Consider the following 19,999-nt stretch of genomic DNA (forward strand, 5'->3'; position numbering starts at 1 on the left):
CCAATGCAGCCAAAAATAAATAAATAAAATAACTAAATTTATGAAAATAAATAAATAAAATAAATCCTCCAACCAAAAGATACAGACTGGCTAAATGGATACAAAAACAAGACCCATATATATGCTGTCTACAAGAAACCCACTTCAGACCTAGGGACACATACTGACTGAAAGTGAGGGGATGGAAAAAGATACTCCATGCAAATGGAAATCAAAAGAAAGCTGGAGTAGCAATTCTCATATCAGACAAAATAGACTTTAAAACAAAGACTATTACAAGAGAAAAAGAAGAACACTACATAATGATTAAGGGGTCAATCCAAGAAGAAGATATAACAACTGTAAATATTTATGCACCCAACATAGGAGCACCTCAGTACATAAGGCAAATGCTAACAGCCATAAAAGCGGAAATCGACAGTAACATAATCATAGTAGGGTACTTTAACACCCCACTTTCACCAATGCACAGATCATCCAAAATAAAAATAAATAAGGAAACACAAGCTTTAAATGACACATTAAACAAGATGGACTTAATTGATATTTATAGGACATTCCATCCAAAAACAACAGAATACACTTTCTCCTCAAGTGCTCATGGAACATTCCCAAGATAGACCATATCTTGGGTCACAAATCAAGCCTTGGTAAATTTAAGAAAATTGAAATAATATCAAGTATCTTTTCCGACCACCACGCTATGACACTAGATATCAATTACAGGAAAAAAACTGTAAAAAATGCAAACACATGGAGGCTAAACAACATGCTACTAAATAACCAAGAGATCACTGAAGAAATCAAAGAGGAAATCAAAAATACCTCGAAACAAATGACAATGAAAACAAGACAACGCAAAACTTATGGGATGCGGCAAAAGCAGTTCTAAGAGGGAAGTTTACAGCAATACAATCCTACTTCAAGAAACAAGAAAAATGTCAAATAAACAACCTAACCTTACAACTAAAGAAATTAGAGAAAGAAGAACAAAAAAACCCTGAAGTTAGCAGAAGGAAAGAAATCATAAAGATCAGATCAGAAATAAATGAAAAAGAAATGAAGGAAACAATAGTAAAGACCAATAAAACTAAAAGCTGGTTCTTTGAGAAGGTAAACAAAACTGAAAAACCATTAGCCAGACTCATCAAGGAAAAAAGGGAGAAGACTCAAATCAACAGAATTAGAAATGAAAAAGGAGAAGTAACACCTGACACTGCAGAAATAAAAAGAATCATGAGAGATTACTACAAGCATCTATATGCTGATAAAATGGACAACCTGGAAGAAATGGACAAATTCTTAGAAAAGCACAACCTTCTGAGACTGAACCAGGAAGAAATACAAAATATAAACAGACCAATCACAAGCACTGAAATTGAGGCTGCGATTAAAAATCTTCCAACAAAATAGGTAGTCTACCTGAAAAAGAATTCAGAATAATGATAGTAAGGATGATCCAAAGTCTTGGAAATAGAATAGACAAAATGCAAGAAACATTTAACAAGGACGTAGAAGAACTAAAGAGGAACCAAGAAACGATGACAAGCACAATAAATGAAATTAAAAATACTCTAGATGGGATCAATAGCAGAATAACTGAGGCAGAAGAACGGATAAGTGACCTGGAAGATAAAATGGTGGAAATAACTACTGCAGAGCAGAATAAAGAAAAAAGAATGAAAAGAACTGAGGACAGTCTCAGAGACCTCTGGGACAACATTAAACGCACCAACATTCGAATTATAGGGGTCCCAGAAGAAGAAGAGAAAAAGAAAGGGACTGAGAAAATATTTGAAGAGATTATAGTTGAAAACTTCCCTAATATGGGAAAGGAAATAGTTAATCAAGTCCTGGAAGCACAGAGAGTCCCATACAGGATAAATCCAAGGAGAAACACACCAAGACACATATTAATCAAACTATCAAAAATTAAATATAAAGAAAACATATTAAAAGCAGCAAGGGAAAAACAACAGATAACACACAAGGGCATCCCCATAAGGTTAACAGCTGATCTTTCAGCAGAAACGCTGCAAGCCAGAAGGGAGTGGCAGGATATACTTAAAGTGATGAAGGAGAAAAACCTACAACCAAGATTACTCTACCCAGCAAGGATCTCATTCAGATTTGATGGAGAAATTAAAACCTTTACAGACAAGCAAAAGCTGAGAGAGTTCAGCACCACCAAACCAGCTTTACAACAAATGCTAAAGGAACTTCTCTAGGCAAGAAACACAAGAGAAGGAAAACACCTACAATAACAAACCCAAAACATTTAAGAAAATGGGAATAGGAACATACATATCGATAATTACCTTAAATGTAAATGGATTAAATGCTCCAACCAAAAGACACAGACTGGCTGAATGGATACAAAAACAAGACCCATATATATGCTGTCTACAAGAGACCCACTTCAGACCTAGAGACACATACAGACTGAAAGTGAGGGGATGGAAAAAGATATTCCATGCAAATGGAAATCAAAAGAAAGCTGGAGTAGCAATTCTCATATCAGACAAAATAGACTTTAAAATAAAGACAATTACAAGAGACAAAGACGGACACTATATAATGATCAAGGGATCGATCCAAGAGGAAGGTATAACAATTGTAAATATTTATGCACCCAACATAGGAGCACCTCAATACATAAGGCAAATACTAACAGCCATAAAAGGGGAAATCGACAGTAACACAATCATAGTAGGGGACTTTAACACCCCACTTTCACCAATGGACAGATCATCCAAAATGAAAATAAATAAGGAAACACAAGCTTTAAATGATACATTAAACAAGATGGACTTCATTGATATTTATAGGACATTCCACCCAAAAACAACAGAATACACATTTTTCTCAAGTGCTCATGGAACATTCTCCAGGATAGATCATATCTTGGGTCACAAATCAAGCCTTGGTAAATTTAAAAAAATTGAAATCGTATCAAGTATCTTTTCCGACCACAACGCTATGAGACTAGATATCAATTACAGGAAAAGATCTGTAAAAAATACAAACACATGGAGGCTACACAATACACTACTTAATAACGAAGTGATCACTGAAGAAATCAAAGGGGAAATCAAAAAATACCTAGAAACAAAAGACAATGGAGACACGACGATCCAAAACCTATGGGATGCAGCAAAAGCAGTTCTAAGAGGGAAGTTTATAGCAATACAAGCCTACATCAAGAAACAGGAAACATCTCGAATAAACAACCTAACCTTGCACCTAAAGCAATTAGAGAAAGAAGAACAAAAAAACCCCAAAGCTAGCAGAAGGAAAGAAATCATAAAGATCAGATCAGAAATAAATGAAAAAGAAATGAAGGAAACAATAGCAAAAATCAATGAAACTAAAAGCTGGTTCTTTGAGAAGATAAACAAAATTGATAAACCATTAGCCAGACTCATCAAGAGAAAAAAGGAGAAGACTCAAATTAATAGAATTAGAAATGAAAAAGGAGAAGTAACCACTGACACTGCAGAAATACAAACGATCATAAGAGATTACTACAAGCAACTCTACGCTAATAAAATGGACAACCTGGAAGAAATGGACAGATTCTTAGAAATGCACAACCTGCCGAGACTGAACCAGGAAGAAATAGAAAATATGAACAGACCAATCACAAGCACTGAAATTGAAACTGTGATTAAAAATCTTCCAACACACAAAAGCCCAGGACCAGATGGCTTCACAGGCGAATTCTATCAAACATTTAGAGAAGAGCTAACACCTATCCTTCTCAAACTCTTCCAAAATATTGCAGAGGAAGGAACACTCCCAAACTCATTCTACGAGGCCACCATCACCCTGATACCAAAACCAGGCAAAGATGTCACAAAGAAAGAAAACTACAGGCCAATATCACTGATGAACATAGATGCAAAAATCCTCAACAAAATACTAGCAAACAGAATCCAACAGCACATTAAAAGGATCATACACCATGATCAAGTGGGGTTTATTCCAGGAATGCAAGGATTCTTCAATATACGCAAATCAATCAACGTGATACATCATATTAACAAATTGAAGGAGAAAAACCATATGATCATCTCAATAGATGCAGAGAAAGCTTTTGACAAAATTCAACACCCATTTATGATAAAAGTCCTGCAGAAAGTAGGCATAGAGGGAACTTTCCTCAACATAATAAAGGCCGTATATGACAAACCCACAGCCAACATTGTTCTCAATGGTGAAAAACTGAAACCATTTCCACTAAGATCAGGAACAAGACAAGGTTGCCCACTCTCACCACTATTATTCAACATAGTTTTGGAAGTGTTAGCCACAGCAATCAGAGACAAAAAAGAAATAAAAGGAATCCAAATCGGAAAAGAAGAAGTAAAGCTGTCACTGTTTGCAGATGACATGATACTATACATAGAGAATCCAAAAGATGCTACCAGAAAACTACTAGAGCTAATCAATGAATTTGGTAAAGTAGCAGGATACAAAATTAATGCACAGAAATCTCTTGCATTCCTGTATACTAATGATGAAAAATCTGAAAGTGAAATTAAGAAAACACTCCCATTTACCATTGCAACAAAAAGAATAAAATACCTAGGAATAAACCTACCTAAGGAGACAAAAGACCTGTATGCAGAAAATTATAGGACACTGATGAAAGAAATTAAAGATGATACAAATAGATGGAGAGATATACCATGTTCTTGGATTGGAAGAATCAACATTGTGAAAATGACTCTGCTACCCAAAGCAATCTACAGATTCAATGCAATCCCTATCAAACTACCACTGGCATTTTTCACAGAACTAGAACAAAAAATTTCACAATTTGTATGGAAACACAAAAGACCCCGAATAGCCAAAGCAATCTTGAGAACGAAAAATGGAGCTGGAGGAATCAGGCTCCCTGACTTCAGACTATATTACAAAGCTACAGTAATCAAGACAGTTTGGTACTGGCACAAAAACAGAAATATAGATCAATGGAACAGGATAGAAAGCCCAGAGATAAGCCCACGCACATATGGTCACCTTATCTTTGATAAAGGAGGCAAGCATATACAGTGGAGAAAAGACAGCCTCTTCAATAAGTGGTGCTGGGAAAACTGGACAGGTACATGTAAAAGGATGAAATTAGAACACTCCCTAACACCATACACAAAAATAAACTCAAAATGGATTAAAGACCTAAGTGTAAGGCCAGACACTATCAAACTCTTAGAGGAAAACATAGGCAGAACACTGTATGACATAAGTCACAGCAAGATCCTTTTTGACCCAGGTCCTAGAGAAATGGAAATAAAAACACAAATAAACAAATGGGACCTAATGAAACTTAAAAGCTTTTGCACAGCAAAGGAAACCATAAACAAGACCAAAAGACAACCCTCAGAATGGGAGAAAATATTTGCAAATGAAGCAACGGACAAAGGATTAATCTCCAAGATTTACAAGCAGCTCATGCAGCTCAATAACAAAAAAACAAACAACCCAATCCAAAAATGGGCAGAAGACCTAAATAGACATTTCTCCAAAGAAGAGATACAGATTGCCAACAGACACATGAAAGAATGCTCAACATCATTAATCATTAGAGAAATGCAAATCAAAACTACAATGAGGTATCATCTCACACCGGTCAGAATGGCCATCATCAAAAAATCTAGAAACAATAAATGCTGGAGAGGGTGTGGAGAAAAGGGAACACTCTTGCACTGTTGGTGGGAATGTAAATTGATACAGCCACTATGGAGAACAGTATGGAGGTTCCTTAAAAAACTAAAAATAGAACTACCATACGACCCAGCAATCCCACTACTGGGCATATACGCTGAGAAAACCATAATTCAGAAAGAGTCATGTACCAAAATATTCATTGCAGCTCTGTTTACAATAGCCAGGACATGGAAGCAATCTAAGTGTCCATCGACAGATGAATGGATAAAGAAGATGTGGCACATATATACAATGGACTATTACTCAGCCATAAAAAGAAACGAAATTGAGTTATTTGTAGTGAGGTGGATGGACCTAGAGTCTATCATACAGAGTGAAGAAAGTCAGAAAGAGAAAAACAAATACCATATGCTAACACATATATATGGAATCTAAAAAAAAAAAAACAGTTCTGATGAACCTAGGGGCAGCACAGGAATAAAGATGCAGACATAGAGAATGGACTTGAGGACACGGGGAAGGGGAAGGGGAAGCTGGGATGAAGTGAGAGAGTAGCATTGACATAACACACTACCAAATGTAAAATGGATAGTTAGTGGGAAGCAGCTGCATACCACAGGGAGATCAGCTCCTTGCTTTGTGACCACCAAAAGGGGTGGGATAGGGAGGGTGGGAGGGAGATGCAAGAGGGAGGGGAAATGGGGATATATGTATGCATTTAGCTGATTCACTTTGTTGTACAGCAGAAACTAACACACCATAGCAAAGCAATTATACTCCAATAAAGATGTTAAAAGAAAACTGTGTTGGATCTCTCATCTGGGGAAAAGGTGTACTTTTATTCTGATTATTTTTGCATTTGTTGTTGTTTGAAGTTTCAGTGGGATTGTGGTTCCTTTGACTGGTTGAGGGAAGAGAATTTTTTGGTTGAAGACAAGAGAGTGATTTTTTTTAGTAAGTTTTTTTTTTAATTAAAAAAATTTTTTTATAATTTTTAAAGGTTAGTTTCCATTTACAGTTACTACAAAATATTGGCTATATTCCTCATGTTGTACCATAAATCCTTATAGCTTAAACAAAAACAAAAAAAAACTTATACACAAACGTTCACAGCAGCATCATTCATCATAGCTAAAAAGCGAAAACAACCCAAATGTCCATTAACTGAGGAATGGATAAACAAAATATGGTATATCTATACAATGGAATATTATTCACCAATAAAAAAGAAAGAAGTTCTGTTACATGCTCCAAAATGGATGACCCTTAAAAATATTATGCTAAGTGAAAGCCAAACACTAAAGGCCATAATGTATGATTCCATTTATATGAAATGTTCATATACAGGCAAATACATAGAGACAAAAACTAAATAAGTGATTGTCAGGTGCTGCAGGAGAAGAGTGGCAATTTACTGATACAGGGTTTCTTTTTGCAGTGATAAAAATATTCTGAAATTAGATAGTGGTGACAGTTGTTGCTGAATTATATACTTTAAAGGAATGAATTTTTGGCATTTTTGGTATGTGCCTTATATCTCAATAAAGCTATTATTACAACAATTATTGAGGTAGGCATGACTCTAAAATGCACTCTAAAATCCCTCAAGATTGTCTGCCCTAATTCCCAGGACTAAATGTGTTGAAGAACACCCCCATGATTACATTACCAAATATGGAAAAAAGAGATTTTGCAGATATAATTAAGATTACAATTAGGTGCCTTGAGTTAATCAAATCAGAAATTATCCAGGTGGAACAAACCTAACTGAATAAGCCCTTTTAAAGCAGAGTTTTTCTCCTCCTGATAGCAGAAGGGGAAGTCAGAGAGAATTGCTGGCTTTGAAAATGGAAGGGGTCAGGTACAAGGACCGGAGAGCAGCTTCTAGAAGCTGAGAACACTTCATAGCTGACAGGTAGCAAGAAAACAGAAACCTCAGTCCTAAAACCACAAGGAACTGAATTCTGCCAATGTCCTGAATGTGCTTAGATGCAGATTCTTCCTCAAAGTCTTCAGATAAAAGCCCAACCAGCACCTTGATTTTGGCCCTCTGAAAACCTAAGCTGAGAACCTAGACAAGCTGATCCAGACTTCCACAAAACTGTGAGATAATAAATGGGTGTTGTTTTAAGCTGCTAAACTCATGGTAATCTATTACACAATAATATAAAACTATTATGATGATAAAAGATACCAACTCACAGACTGAAGCTTAGTTATTCCTACCCATAAAAAGTATAGAAAATAATACAGAAAGTAAAAGTATATGACGAAAACATTAAAAGGTAAGAGAAGGTAAATGAGTTACAAAGTTGGTTCTCCCATTATTCTGGAAGTATATTAACTTAAGGTCAACTGGAACAGAACAGGAATGCATATTGGAATGTTGATGGTAACCACTATAAGAATATACATTTTAAAGCTGAGAAAAAAAATATGAACATTGAAAACATAGATGATCAATCCAAAAGAAGGCAGAAAGAGAAAAAAATAAATGAAAAAAGTTATCTACACTTTCAGAAACCAAACAGCAATATGATGGGTTTAAACCCAACTACGCCAATAAATACATTAAATGAAAACGAAAAAAACAGTTCAATCAAAACACAAAAATTGTCAGATTGGATTTTAAAACAAGAAAACAAAAAAAGACTACATGCTGTTTATAAGAGGCATACTTTATGTGTAAGATTGAAACTAAAATTAGGTCAGAAGCAAAACTAGATTGAAAGTAAAAATTACAGACATGATTTCTTAAAATCAGGAACTAGGGTGGAATTTTCATCAAAATTTTTTTCTTCATCTATTAAAATGATCAATGTGGTATTTTTCCTGTAGCTGTTAATTAGTAAATTAAATTTATTAATTTTAAAAATGTTTAGCCAACCTTGTTTTCCTGCAATAAACCCTGCCTATTCATGATGTATTGTTGTTTTTAGATATCACTGGACGTAATCTGCCAATCTTTTATTCAGGATTTTTACATTTATGTTCTTAAGAGGTACTAGCCTGTAATTTTTTTTTTTGTAACGAACTTGTTATGTTTTGGTATCAGTGCTACGATGGCCTCATAAAATAAGTTATAAAGCATTCCGTCCTTTTCTGTTCTCTGAAAGAGTTTGTCTTGATATTACTTCTGCCTTAAATGTTTAGCTGAATCGACCAGTGACAGCAGCAGGCCTGGAGATTTCTTTATGGAAATGCTTTGAAGCAAAGATTCAATTTCTTGAAAGATACAGGATTATTCAGATTTTCTATATTTTATTTTATCAGCTTATTAAGTATGTACAAGGAATTCGTTCTTTTCAATCTAAATTGTCAACTTTATCAGCATAAAGTTTGTATCATTTTATTTTATTTTTAATGTCTTAAGATCTATAGATACCTTTTTAACTGCTGATATAATTTGTGTTTCTTTTTCTTGCTCAGTCTTGCTAAGTAGCATTGTAGGTTTCTATTATACATTTACTTTCTCTTTCATTGACTTCTGCTCTTGTAATTATCTTCCCTCTATTTCTTTAGGTTTAATTTGCTGTCATTTTTTTTAACTTCTTGAAATGGAAGTTTAGTGCACTGATTTTCAAACATTCTTCTTTACCAAAAAATGCATTTAAAGCTAAAAATTCTCCCTTCTGCTTTACCTATATCCCACAATTTTTATATCATACTTTTATTATCATTCATTTTTAAATAATTTCTAATTCCCAATATGATTTCTTCTTTAACACTGAAAATAGGTTGTTTAATTTCAAACACCTGGCAGGTTTTCTAATTATCTCTCTGTTATTTATTTGTAGTTTAATTCCACTGTGGTTGGAGAATATGCTCTCTCTGATTTCAATCTCTTGACTTTTTTTTTTTAAGGACTTGCTTTAGGGCCCAGCAGTTGATCGATTTTGATAAACTTTCCTTCTGCTCTTAAAAAAAATATGAATTCTTCAGCTGTCAAGTGTTGTAATATATATACACATGTATAAACATACATATACCAATATATCTATATCAATTAGGCAAATTTTACTAATATGTTGGTCAAACATATATCCTTACTGATTTTTTTGTCTGCTTATATTACCAATTACTGAAAGTGGCACACAAAATTTCCCAACTATGATTATCAATTTGTCTATTTCTCCTTTTAGTCTGAATATTTTTGCTTTATATATTTTAAATTTATTTTAGTAGGAATATACAAATTTAGGATTATTATATCTTCCTAACAATCTATCATCATTATGAAGTATCCCCTTTACTTTTACCAATATTTCTTGCCTTAAAGTTGACTGTCTCTTAGGAATTCCTTTAATCTGATATAGAGTATCTACAAAAACCTACCACAAATATCATACAAATATCATAAAGTACTGAATGAAAGGATGTCCCTTGTTGGCACTTCTTTTCAACATTGTACCAGAAGTCCTAACCAATACAAAGGTTAGAAAGAAATATATAAAACCATCATTATTCACAAATGACATATTGTATAAACAATTCAAAAGAATTTCCAAACTATTAGATTTAATAAAATGCTAATTTAACCACCAGACCATAGGAATCCAAGGTCAATATACTAACTAAATCAACTTGTGTGTGTGTGTATGTGTGTGTGTAAGAAACAACAGGAAATTTAAAATAAAAAGCAATACAATTCAGAACAACATTTATAAAACCACAATATTTACATAATGTTCAAAACGGGCATGACTAGTCAATGGTGACAGAAGAATGGCAGTTACCTCTGAGGAGGCTACTGACCGAGAAAAGGTACAAGGGATACCTTGTACCTTGTTCTAGAATGTTGGAAAAGTTCCATATCTTAATCCGGGCAGTTTATGTGGTGTACATATATGAAAAAAATTCATAGAGTTGTACAATAAGATATGCATACATTTATGTGAATTATGATTTAATAAAGTTTTTCAAAAGAAAAAACTGTAATAATCTACTCACTACCCTCCCAAATTGTCTGCAATAAAGGGCAGGCCCATTTTAAAGATAAGGCCACAAATGGCCCAAGGAAACATTAATCCACTTGTGAAGGGTCACAAGGTCACAAGCAGTAGACAGCAGAGACAGAGGCCCTGATTTCCAAATCTTGTTCTTTTCACTGCAACATGGTTGGAAACAATAGTCAAAGGCAAAATTTACTTTTTTTTTTTTTTTATTGTAAATGATAAGTTGGTTAATATTATCCAAATTGATTCAATAGAGCCAAAGAAAACTTCCTTTGCATCTCTTTCCCCAAGAACATTTTACACAAATTGAAAGATTTGCATTTTATTTCCTTTCTTCTATTTTACTCTAATACACAAAAAAGATGGCAGTTATGATGAAAAAGCAATGAGTATGTAAAGTACAAACTGTAATCAGATGTTGAATAACAGAACTGACTATAATCATAGTTATGTGAAAAGCAGTCCCGATTATTACTTTAAGCACTCTGGGTGCCACCTGCATCTTTAGAAACAACACACAAGCAGGACACAAAACACCTTCTCTGGTATACAAAAAAATACGTACAATCAAAATAAAATTAAAGAGATTTTAAAGTGCAAATATAGTGAAGGAGATAATAACCGATCTACAACGTGTCTCAAATATATTGACCTACAAGTTAAAGGAAAAATGTCAGTGAATTAGAACTGTGTGAAACACAGATCTTTACTTAACCTAATAAAAGACTTGAAGCAATAAAATGTAGGTTCCAAAAACGAATGATCAAAGCACAAGGTTTAAAGAAGGTAGAGTATCTAATATAAGCCTTTATACATTTTAAAGAGAAGGAATTTGATGCTCAGAGAAGTAAAAAATTTGGTTAAAATCACACAGGCCATGAAGCTAGTGAGTAACACATTAGAGGTAGGACCCAAGGCCACTGATAACACCACACTGCCCCAGACTCTTTACCAGCAGGAAGAAAATTGGAAATCAGTAACAACTGTATTTACTAAGAGGAGTTTAATAGTTGCCTACCCATTATTATTGTGTATTTATGTGTATGTACATATATAGAGAAGAGGGAGTAGTGTAACGTAAGACATATATATTATGAAGACATTGTTCCTTTTGTTCTCATTTTAAGTCCAAAATTTAAGCCCTCTTGTATAGTTTAGAGATGGAAAATAGTTGTACTTTTACATAAATTTTCAGTAAAACACTTCACATATTAAAAATAAATTTAACTTATTGGCACCATTATCACCAAGTCCAAAAAAAAATTATTTTCTGAAAACATTTCTCCTTTTCTTCCCAAGGAATATATCAAAGAGACCTGCAACAATACCTCCTATCCCACACACATGCTCTTCTATGACACGACCTTACCACTCCCCAATCAAAAGAAAAAGTCTAATTTCCCTCCTCTTGAGTCTGGACCAGCCTTACGACAAGCCTGTATTCAAAGGAATGTGGTAAAGGACTGCATGACTCCTGAGCCTATATCAGAAAAGGTCATGCAGCCTCTGTGTGGTTCTCTTGGAACTCTAGTTCTATGGGAACAGCTGCCACGTAAGAAGTCCAACCACCCTGAGATCACCATACTGGAGCGGCCACATGAAGGCATGTTGACTAACCAACACAGCTGTACACCCTTCCAGCCATCTCCACCAAGGTGCAAGTGAAGCCGTCTTGAACCTGCTACACAAGCTTTCCACCAGCTGAGTACTGCTTAGTCACCTCAGTCAGTGCTATGAGGAGTAGAAGAATCAGTTGATCCCTGCCTGAATTATTCCTGACTCACAGAATACATGTAATAATGATAAGATGATGGTTGTTTTAAGCCTGTAAGTTTCAGGATAGTTTGTTACAAAGCAATACTAGGAAAATATATCCGTGGACACTTGTAAATTAAAGCTATTATAGGTTAGGTTTTTCTTTAAAAAAAAAAAACAAAAAACCTCTTTATGAGATCTCCTATAAAACAAGTAACATTATTGGTAACTTATTTACTACTCTCCCTGAAGCCTTCACCAAAACAACTTATTTGGCAGAGGATATATGGGCGGGGGATTGGGGCTAGGGGTGCAACACATGCTGGCAGGTCAGTTCTAGAAGATGTCAGGCCCGGTATTCAAAAACAGAAGAGATGATTAAATCATTTGATCCAGACAGAAAACAAAGATAAGTATATGGATAATAAAACTGACCCTAGAAACACACATTTTAAAGACACTTAAGGAATAAACCAAACCTTAATAAACTTAAACCTTAAAAGGCAAGGAGAGACTTTTCTCCCTAAAAGGATAGGTGACCTTTCCCCTCTTCTGACATCAGTCAGTGCACCTTTAGGATCACTGAAAACATTTATAAGCTCTAAATACTAAAGTAATTAAAAATAAAAGGTACTTGTTAAATAGAATGTTTTGGCAATAGCACACTGCTACATAATTTCTATGTCACTACTGTTCAAATTAGATTATTTGTGCTTTGGGGAATTCTGCAACATCTGGCAGAAGAATGACAGCATTGGGTGTATACAAACTTAGAACCTGAACATAAAGAAACCTGGGAGAATAAAATATATCTTTGAAAGATGAGAATTTACACTGACAGATGACAGAGACTGTGCTCCCTCACACGCTCATCCAGCTTTGCCCTAGAAAAAGATAATGGCACGCAAGCTTTAATACAACTTCCACAAGCAACGTGGGTACATTTTATAAACAGATGTTCTGCCAAAGAGTAAAATGCTTCTATTTTCACCTTTTTATTATGCTTACATCTTCAAACCAACAACCTAAATGAACTGTAAAATAAGAGTAATTCGGTTCAAGAATTTCTTTATTCTCAAGAGCTCTACTTGGCAGTAGAGGACCATGAAACAAATTGTAAGCATATTTAAACACTTTAACAAAATTGAAACAGATGATCTATATTTCACCATGTTTCATGGTATTTTTCGGTATTTATGTAATATGATTTGGTGAAGGAGATATTAAATCGGAATTTAGTAGATTTAGATTCATCACTGGCTAATGTAATGACTTTCGTCAACTCAATATATATACATTGGCATCATTTCTAAAATGCCTGTCAAGTTTATCTTGCTTTATAAAGAAACAGATGTACTTCAGAACACACTGATGGTTGGCACCAACTTTACCAAGTGATTTCATTATAATTTCCCAAATGGCAGCTGTTGGAGAGATAATGACTACAGGCAGTATATGAGCAAGACTGGTTTAAACATTGGGAAAAGAGAAGAATACTACAAAGAAAGATTACATCTTTACTTTTTTTTAACCTATTCCAATTTTTATAATACACAATGCAGCAAGAAAAAAGGGAAAGATCTGCAGGTAATACTTCGGGAGACCTTTTAGTCCAGCCACCTCATTTTACGATTGATAGATAGAACCATATCTCAGAGGGGTTAAATGATTTGTCCAATGACAGAGAGATGGCAAGTGGCAAAAATGTGGTAAGAGCCCGAGTTTACCATTTCCCAGTCCTGCTCTCCTTCTAACAATACAATACTGCCTCCTCAATGGGAAACAAGTTTCACAAATGTTTCTAACAAGAAAAGCCCATTAAAATATTGAGTGTTTTGGAAACAATAATTCATTTCTATATTTTCTAATTTCATCAAGGTGAACTTTGTGAGGAATATCCATCATAGTCAGAGTCTAGAAATGCCCTTGCCCGGTGGCCACAGATGACAGACACCTTTTGACAGTAAGTAAAATGGAATGCAGAATGCAAACCATTAAATAAATCCATGTTTTTTGCATTACACACATCTTGCAGTCACAATGAACATCAAAAGACCCCCCAGTTGTCTTGTTGGATATAAAGCAATCTTTGAGAAATGGACATCCAGCATGCCTGCACTCTGATAGGGTAAGTGAAGCTTCTGGCTCCTTCACAGTTCTTTATCCTTTCCCATCTGTGAGTATAAGGCCCCTCTCATTTTGGACAGCAATGTGTACAGGCCAACCCTTCTGTTTTAACAGGGCTTAAGTTTTAACAGAAAAGGAAGTTATAAATTAAGGTAGTGTTAGGGTTTCATGTTGTTCCCTTACCACTGTTTTCCTGAGGTTTAATCAATTAAAAAATTTTTTTTAATTTTTTAAACATTCTCTTCATTCAATTGTGAAACTCAAAGGCTCTGCTTTGGTACAGGATTAACTTAAATAAACTTTCAAAATAAATATTTAATAGTTTACAATTAAGACAGAAAATGTGTACTTAAATATATTTAATAATAAATTAGTCAATGGTTTCATGTCCAGTAATCTCTCTTCTGACATAGCACATATCCCTGTGACCAGGGGTTGACTCCGAACAAGGAGAGAAAGGAGAATTTCAAATCCCAACTCTCTCCAGCACCAAATAACAACAAAATCAAAACTTCATTTTAAAAAGTAAAAATGCATTATAAAAAGTGAGCTGTAACTCAATTCAAATGATAAAATGTATATAAGGTGTACAGCATAGGGTCCAGCTTATATGAAGAAAGGTCTAATAAATATTCTCTGTCTCAATTCAATGCTGCTTTAAGCATACAAACACATTGCTATATAAACATTCTTTCCCACCTTCTTCCACTCCCAAAACCATTCCTAGGCAACCTTTTTAAAGTTAGTAGTGATTGTTTTGCAAAGCAATGTAGTACAAAATCTTGGCTTTGTAGCTACATTCTGAATATCATGTCCTGTTCTCTGAAAGCCTTTTTACTCCTAAAAGGCACACAGTTTCAAGCATCCCCTGTTCACTGAGTGCTGCCGCTACTGATTTAACTTCCTTACTAGCTCACACCATATATGCAGGTAGAGAATAGTGGCCAAATTCTTCTGGGGATCCCTAATGTAATCATCTTTCACCCGTACAGAAGTCAGTTCAATATTTTAAGCCCCTCAAGACAAAACACATGTTGAAATTTACAAAAAATAAGTAATGAGAATACTTTATGATATTTTTGGTAAAAAAATCCTTAACCATCCTAAAAAAAGCTACAAAGAAGATAGTCTTTCAAATTCAAAAGTAATTATTTTAAACCAATTAACACTATAAAGTTAAGCATTAGACAAAGGTATTCTCACTACCTAAATAAGTCTATTCATATTTTATTAGAGTTCTTACCTATGGTAGTTCTTAAAATAATTGACACTTTGTTTTCTAATAGACTCTTGCAAAACTTCGGACTTGCTACCACAGAATTCTTCTCCAACTTGCATCAACCTAGTTGGACAGAAAGATTTACATAAATTTCAGCAACATGTTTATTATAGGGAAAAAAGAGAAGTACAGGTCATCTTTATTCAAAGATAACAAATCATAAAAATTTGGATGTTTGAAGAAATTCTAAAGATCACATTCATTACAGTTTACAAACATCCAAAGGGCAGAAATATTTAAACACACTCACACATAAACCTAGCAGAAATTAGACTATGAATGTTCAATTATCTTTACTTCCATTAAGTTATACATTACAACTCAGTGATTCATGATTTCATTGATTATCATGGTTCAATAAATCAAACTAAAGAATAAGACAAGATCTCAAACACTACCTGCTGATTATATCCAAAACAAAGATGAAGTCATCATATTTGAATATAGACAAATCAGTTCCAAGCAAGTAGGTTTTTACTTTCAGCTGAACATCCTATAAAAAAAAAATAAATAAATAAATATTTCAAGTAAATCCAAAATATAGAAAATAAGTTCTCAGAACCATTTTTTGTACAGTTACACATTAAAATGAGACAGGAATAGATTCTTAACTTGATAAAAAAAAAATCTAGTTAGGCTAATAGTCAGCATATTTAGGGTGATATCATAGAGACAATTCCATGAACATCAGATATAAAAATAGTACAGACTTGGGGCTTCCCTGGTGGCGCAGTGGTTAAGAATCCGCCTGCCAATGCAGGGGACGCGGGTTCGAGCCCTGGTCCAGGAAGATCCCACATGCCACGGAACAACTAAGCCCGTGCACCACAACTACTGAGCCTGCACTCTAGAGCCCGCGAGCCACAACTACGGAGCCTGCGTGCCACAACTACCGAAGCCCGCGTGCCTAGAGCCCATGCTCCGCAACAAGACAAGCCACCACAACGAGAAGCCCGCGCACCACAACGAAGAGTAGCCCCCGCTCACCACAACTAGAGAAAGCCCGCGCAGCAACAAAGACCCAATGCAACCAAAAATAAATAATTTTTTAAAAAATAGTACAGAACACATCATCACTACTAATACACACACACATGCAAGATAAGAATTATATCCTCATACTAGATATACTGATAAAAATCATCATTATTTGGGCATGGTTCAGTAAGCTAGAAACCCCAAAATAATCAATTCAAAAATAATTATAATAAGATGATTGTGTGAAGTGTTTAAGTACAGTATATAAAAATTAATAGTTTTCACATATACCTGGCTGAAGCACCTAAAAATGGAGAGATTTCATTTAAAACAAATATTGAAAATACAATATACTTAGGAATAACTTTAATAAGAGCTATCAGACCTATAACAAAAAACTAACAATTCTAATGGAATACAAAAGAAATTTCCATAAATTGAGAGTTAAGGGACTGAATACATGACTAAATACTGTAAATGTCAATTTCTCCAAGTTAATGTAGAGATACAGTGAAATTCTAACCAAAATCACACACACACAAAAACTTTTCTTCTGAACAATTATTCTAAAATTCACTAGAAATAATAGACAATAACCTCTTTTTTAAAAATAGCACTTTGAAAGAATGAAGTTATCAGTGATGATGGAGGACTTGTACCACCTATATTAAATATATTAAAAACTATCCAAAAAGTGCTAGCAATATAGAGAAAAGTCAATGGAATAGGAAAATCAGGAACAGTTCTAATATACACATAAGAGCTTAATAAACAGCAATAAAAACTACTGCTTTCTGATTATTTACTTTTATCAAGCATTATACTAAGAACTTTACATATTATCTTTATTTTTAAAACTAAAACATGATATAAAAACATTTAAAATAAAGGAATAGTCAAGGATTTATCAGGAAAATATGAACAAAATAAATACAGCAATGGTAATAATAAAGCAAACTAGAATTCACTGCAAAATGCCTAAGGAGAAAAGAGCTATTTTTTTAAATTAATAAAGAGAATTATGTACAATGAGGGTAAGTAAAGTGGTTATTAGCATTGCATCATCAATCAACATGGCATCCGGTATAAAAACAAAAGCTGTTAGAAATAAAAGAAAAACCTGACAAAACTACAATCATTCTGGAAGATTAAAACTCCTCCCTCAGAACAGCACAGACCAAGAAAACCACAACCAAATAAGAATATAGATGAGAATAATACATATAAATAATAAACTGCTTTAATTTACATAGAGAACCTAATTCCCAATACAAAGAAGAAATACATGGTTATTTTTCAAATGCCCCAGGAAGAACTTTAAAAGTGGGTGGTTTATTAGGCTGTAAAGAAAATCTGAAATTCACAAAAAGTAGAAATATTCCAACCCTAATTTTCTATAGTAAAAAGAAAGAAATAATAAGCATTTTAAAACTGTCACTTCTCACGTATCAAATATTTAAAGACTAAAAAGAAAATCTTGGAAGACCAAGACTTTCATATGGTTGGATATGTAAGCTCCATGAGGTCAAGGACCATGCTTTCACCACCATCTTCTTAAACCCACAAACAGTGTGATACACATATTATGACTGATACAACCTTTTTCCCTTAAAGGTTCTGACTGAGTCAAAATGCATGGAAAATTTGCGACAATATTCTAAAAACTGAAAAGTTTTTATAATAATAATCAAGGTGATTATGATTCTGAGTTTAGTTTTATGTCAGAAATGTTAACTATCTTCTTATGATTCTCAATCATCATTTATCATCTCGATAATAAATTTATGACGTCAATAAACTGTCACATGCTCACTTGTGCTTTGGAATTTAGCATTTCAGATATTAGAATTATGGTACGTATAGCATATATTATATAACATCCCCAGTGGGGTCTAGGGCAGTATCCCAAAATAAAACACATTTATATCCCTTCAACATATGAATGTTCACCTTAATGGGATAAATAAATACTACAAAAAGCCAAATGACAATACTGGTCAGATTGTGCTATCAAATGAATTCAATTCCTGCCAGGTTTTGTCTGCCAGATGTGTTCTCAAAAAACATTTACTTTTCAGAGCTTTTGCCTTTTTCAATTGCATTGAGCTTTGTAATTTCAATTTAACAAACACTAATGAGTTCCTAACGTACACAAAGTCCTGTGTAGAACTGGATGAGAATTGGGGTTGGAGGTGCAAAAGGGACTTGAAGTGGGTGGAGATGAAGATATTCTAAAACTTGAAACCTACAACACAATTATCTATATTCAAAAGCATGATGACTTTCATTAAACTGGCCAAACACTTAAATGATAATAGCTTTACTAAATCTTACATTTAACAGATATTCCTATATCAAGAATGACATCAGGTTGCCAGACTGGATAGAAACTAGCTATATAAAATACCAGGCCAATAATCCAAAGTACTTTGAATTACCAGAAATTCTATCATAGATTCTACAATTTCAACAAAGTATAATTAGAACCTGTTAGAAGACTAAATCAGAAACAACTCATATCTGAGTTGAAAATCTCTCATGAGATTTTCCTTTCTGTTATACATAACATTCAGAAAAAAGTCAGTCCCAACTCATAATTAATGGAAAACTAAAAATTAGTTTCATATGGTCATATCAGAAAATACAAAAGGCAAAGCTCTTACCACTATCATATATTTAAATATTAAAGTATAAATTCAAATAGCATATCCAATAGAAAGTTATCAAAAGTTAGAAGAGCACTAAATTATAACTGCTAAGTGATTCTTGAGGAAATTTATGTTTTCACTATATATTTTCCTAAACAATTTTTTCAAAAGAAATCCTATAAAAGATTTTCAAACTAAACATCAGCTTCATTAGAAAAATCAAAAATACATTTTAAAAGACCATAATATGGTCAAAGTGTCTATAGTCTTCTAAATTTTGAAGCAGTCCAAAAAGAACAAAGTTATCATCAAAGAAATTACACTTATCTAGGAAGTAAAAATTTTTAACAAATATAGTTATCTGATAACAACTGAGCTACTAAACTGCAAAAGAAAAGCCAAGGAATACACATTCAGTCAATAAATACATAAGATTCACTCAAGGCACAATAATCACTGACTTAGAATTCTTCATTCTGTTCTAGACTCCAACCCAACTATGTCACCTATTATATAGTTATCCTTTTCCTAAAATTAATAGAAAAGGAAAAAAACCACACACACAAAATAAACAGTATCTCAATAAG

At 33.8% G+C, this 19,999-nt stretch overlaps 1 protein-coding gene across 2 annotated transcripts in view; it reads right to left on the bottom strand.

Annotated features, from left to right (window-relative positions):
- VPS50 (VPS50 subunit of EARP/GARPII complex) overlaps positions 1–19,999 on the bottom strand; it is a 130,134-nt gene that overhangs the window by 50,603 nt on the left and 59,532 nt on the right. For both annotated transcript variants that reach the window (XM_061197789.1, XM_061197788.1), the window contains 2 exons: positions 16,185–16,279; positions 15,751–15,849 (listed from right to left, as the gene is read on the bottom strand). In XM_061197789.1, the coding sequence (XP_061053772.1) occupies positions 15,751–15,849; positions 16,185–16,279 (194 nt within the window). The remainder of the gene's footprint in view (positions 1–15,750; positions 15,850–16,184; positions 16,280–19,999) is intronic.

Source organism: Eubalaena glacialis, chromosome 8, assembly GCF_028564815.1.
Source record: "Eubalaena glacialis isolate mEubGla1 chromosome 8, mEubGla1.1.hap2.+ XY, whole genome shotgun sequence".
Classification (NCBI taxonomy): Eukaryota; Metazoa; Chordata; class Mammalia; order Artiodactyla; family Balaenidae; genus Eubalaena; species Eubalaena glacialis.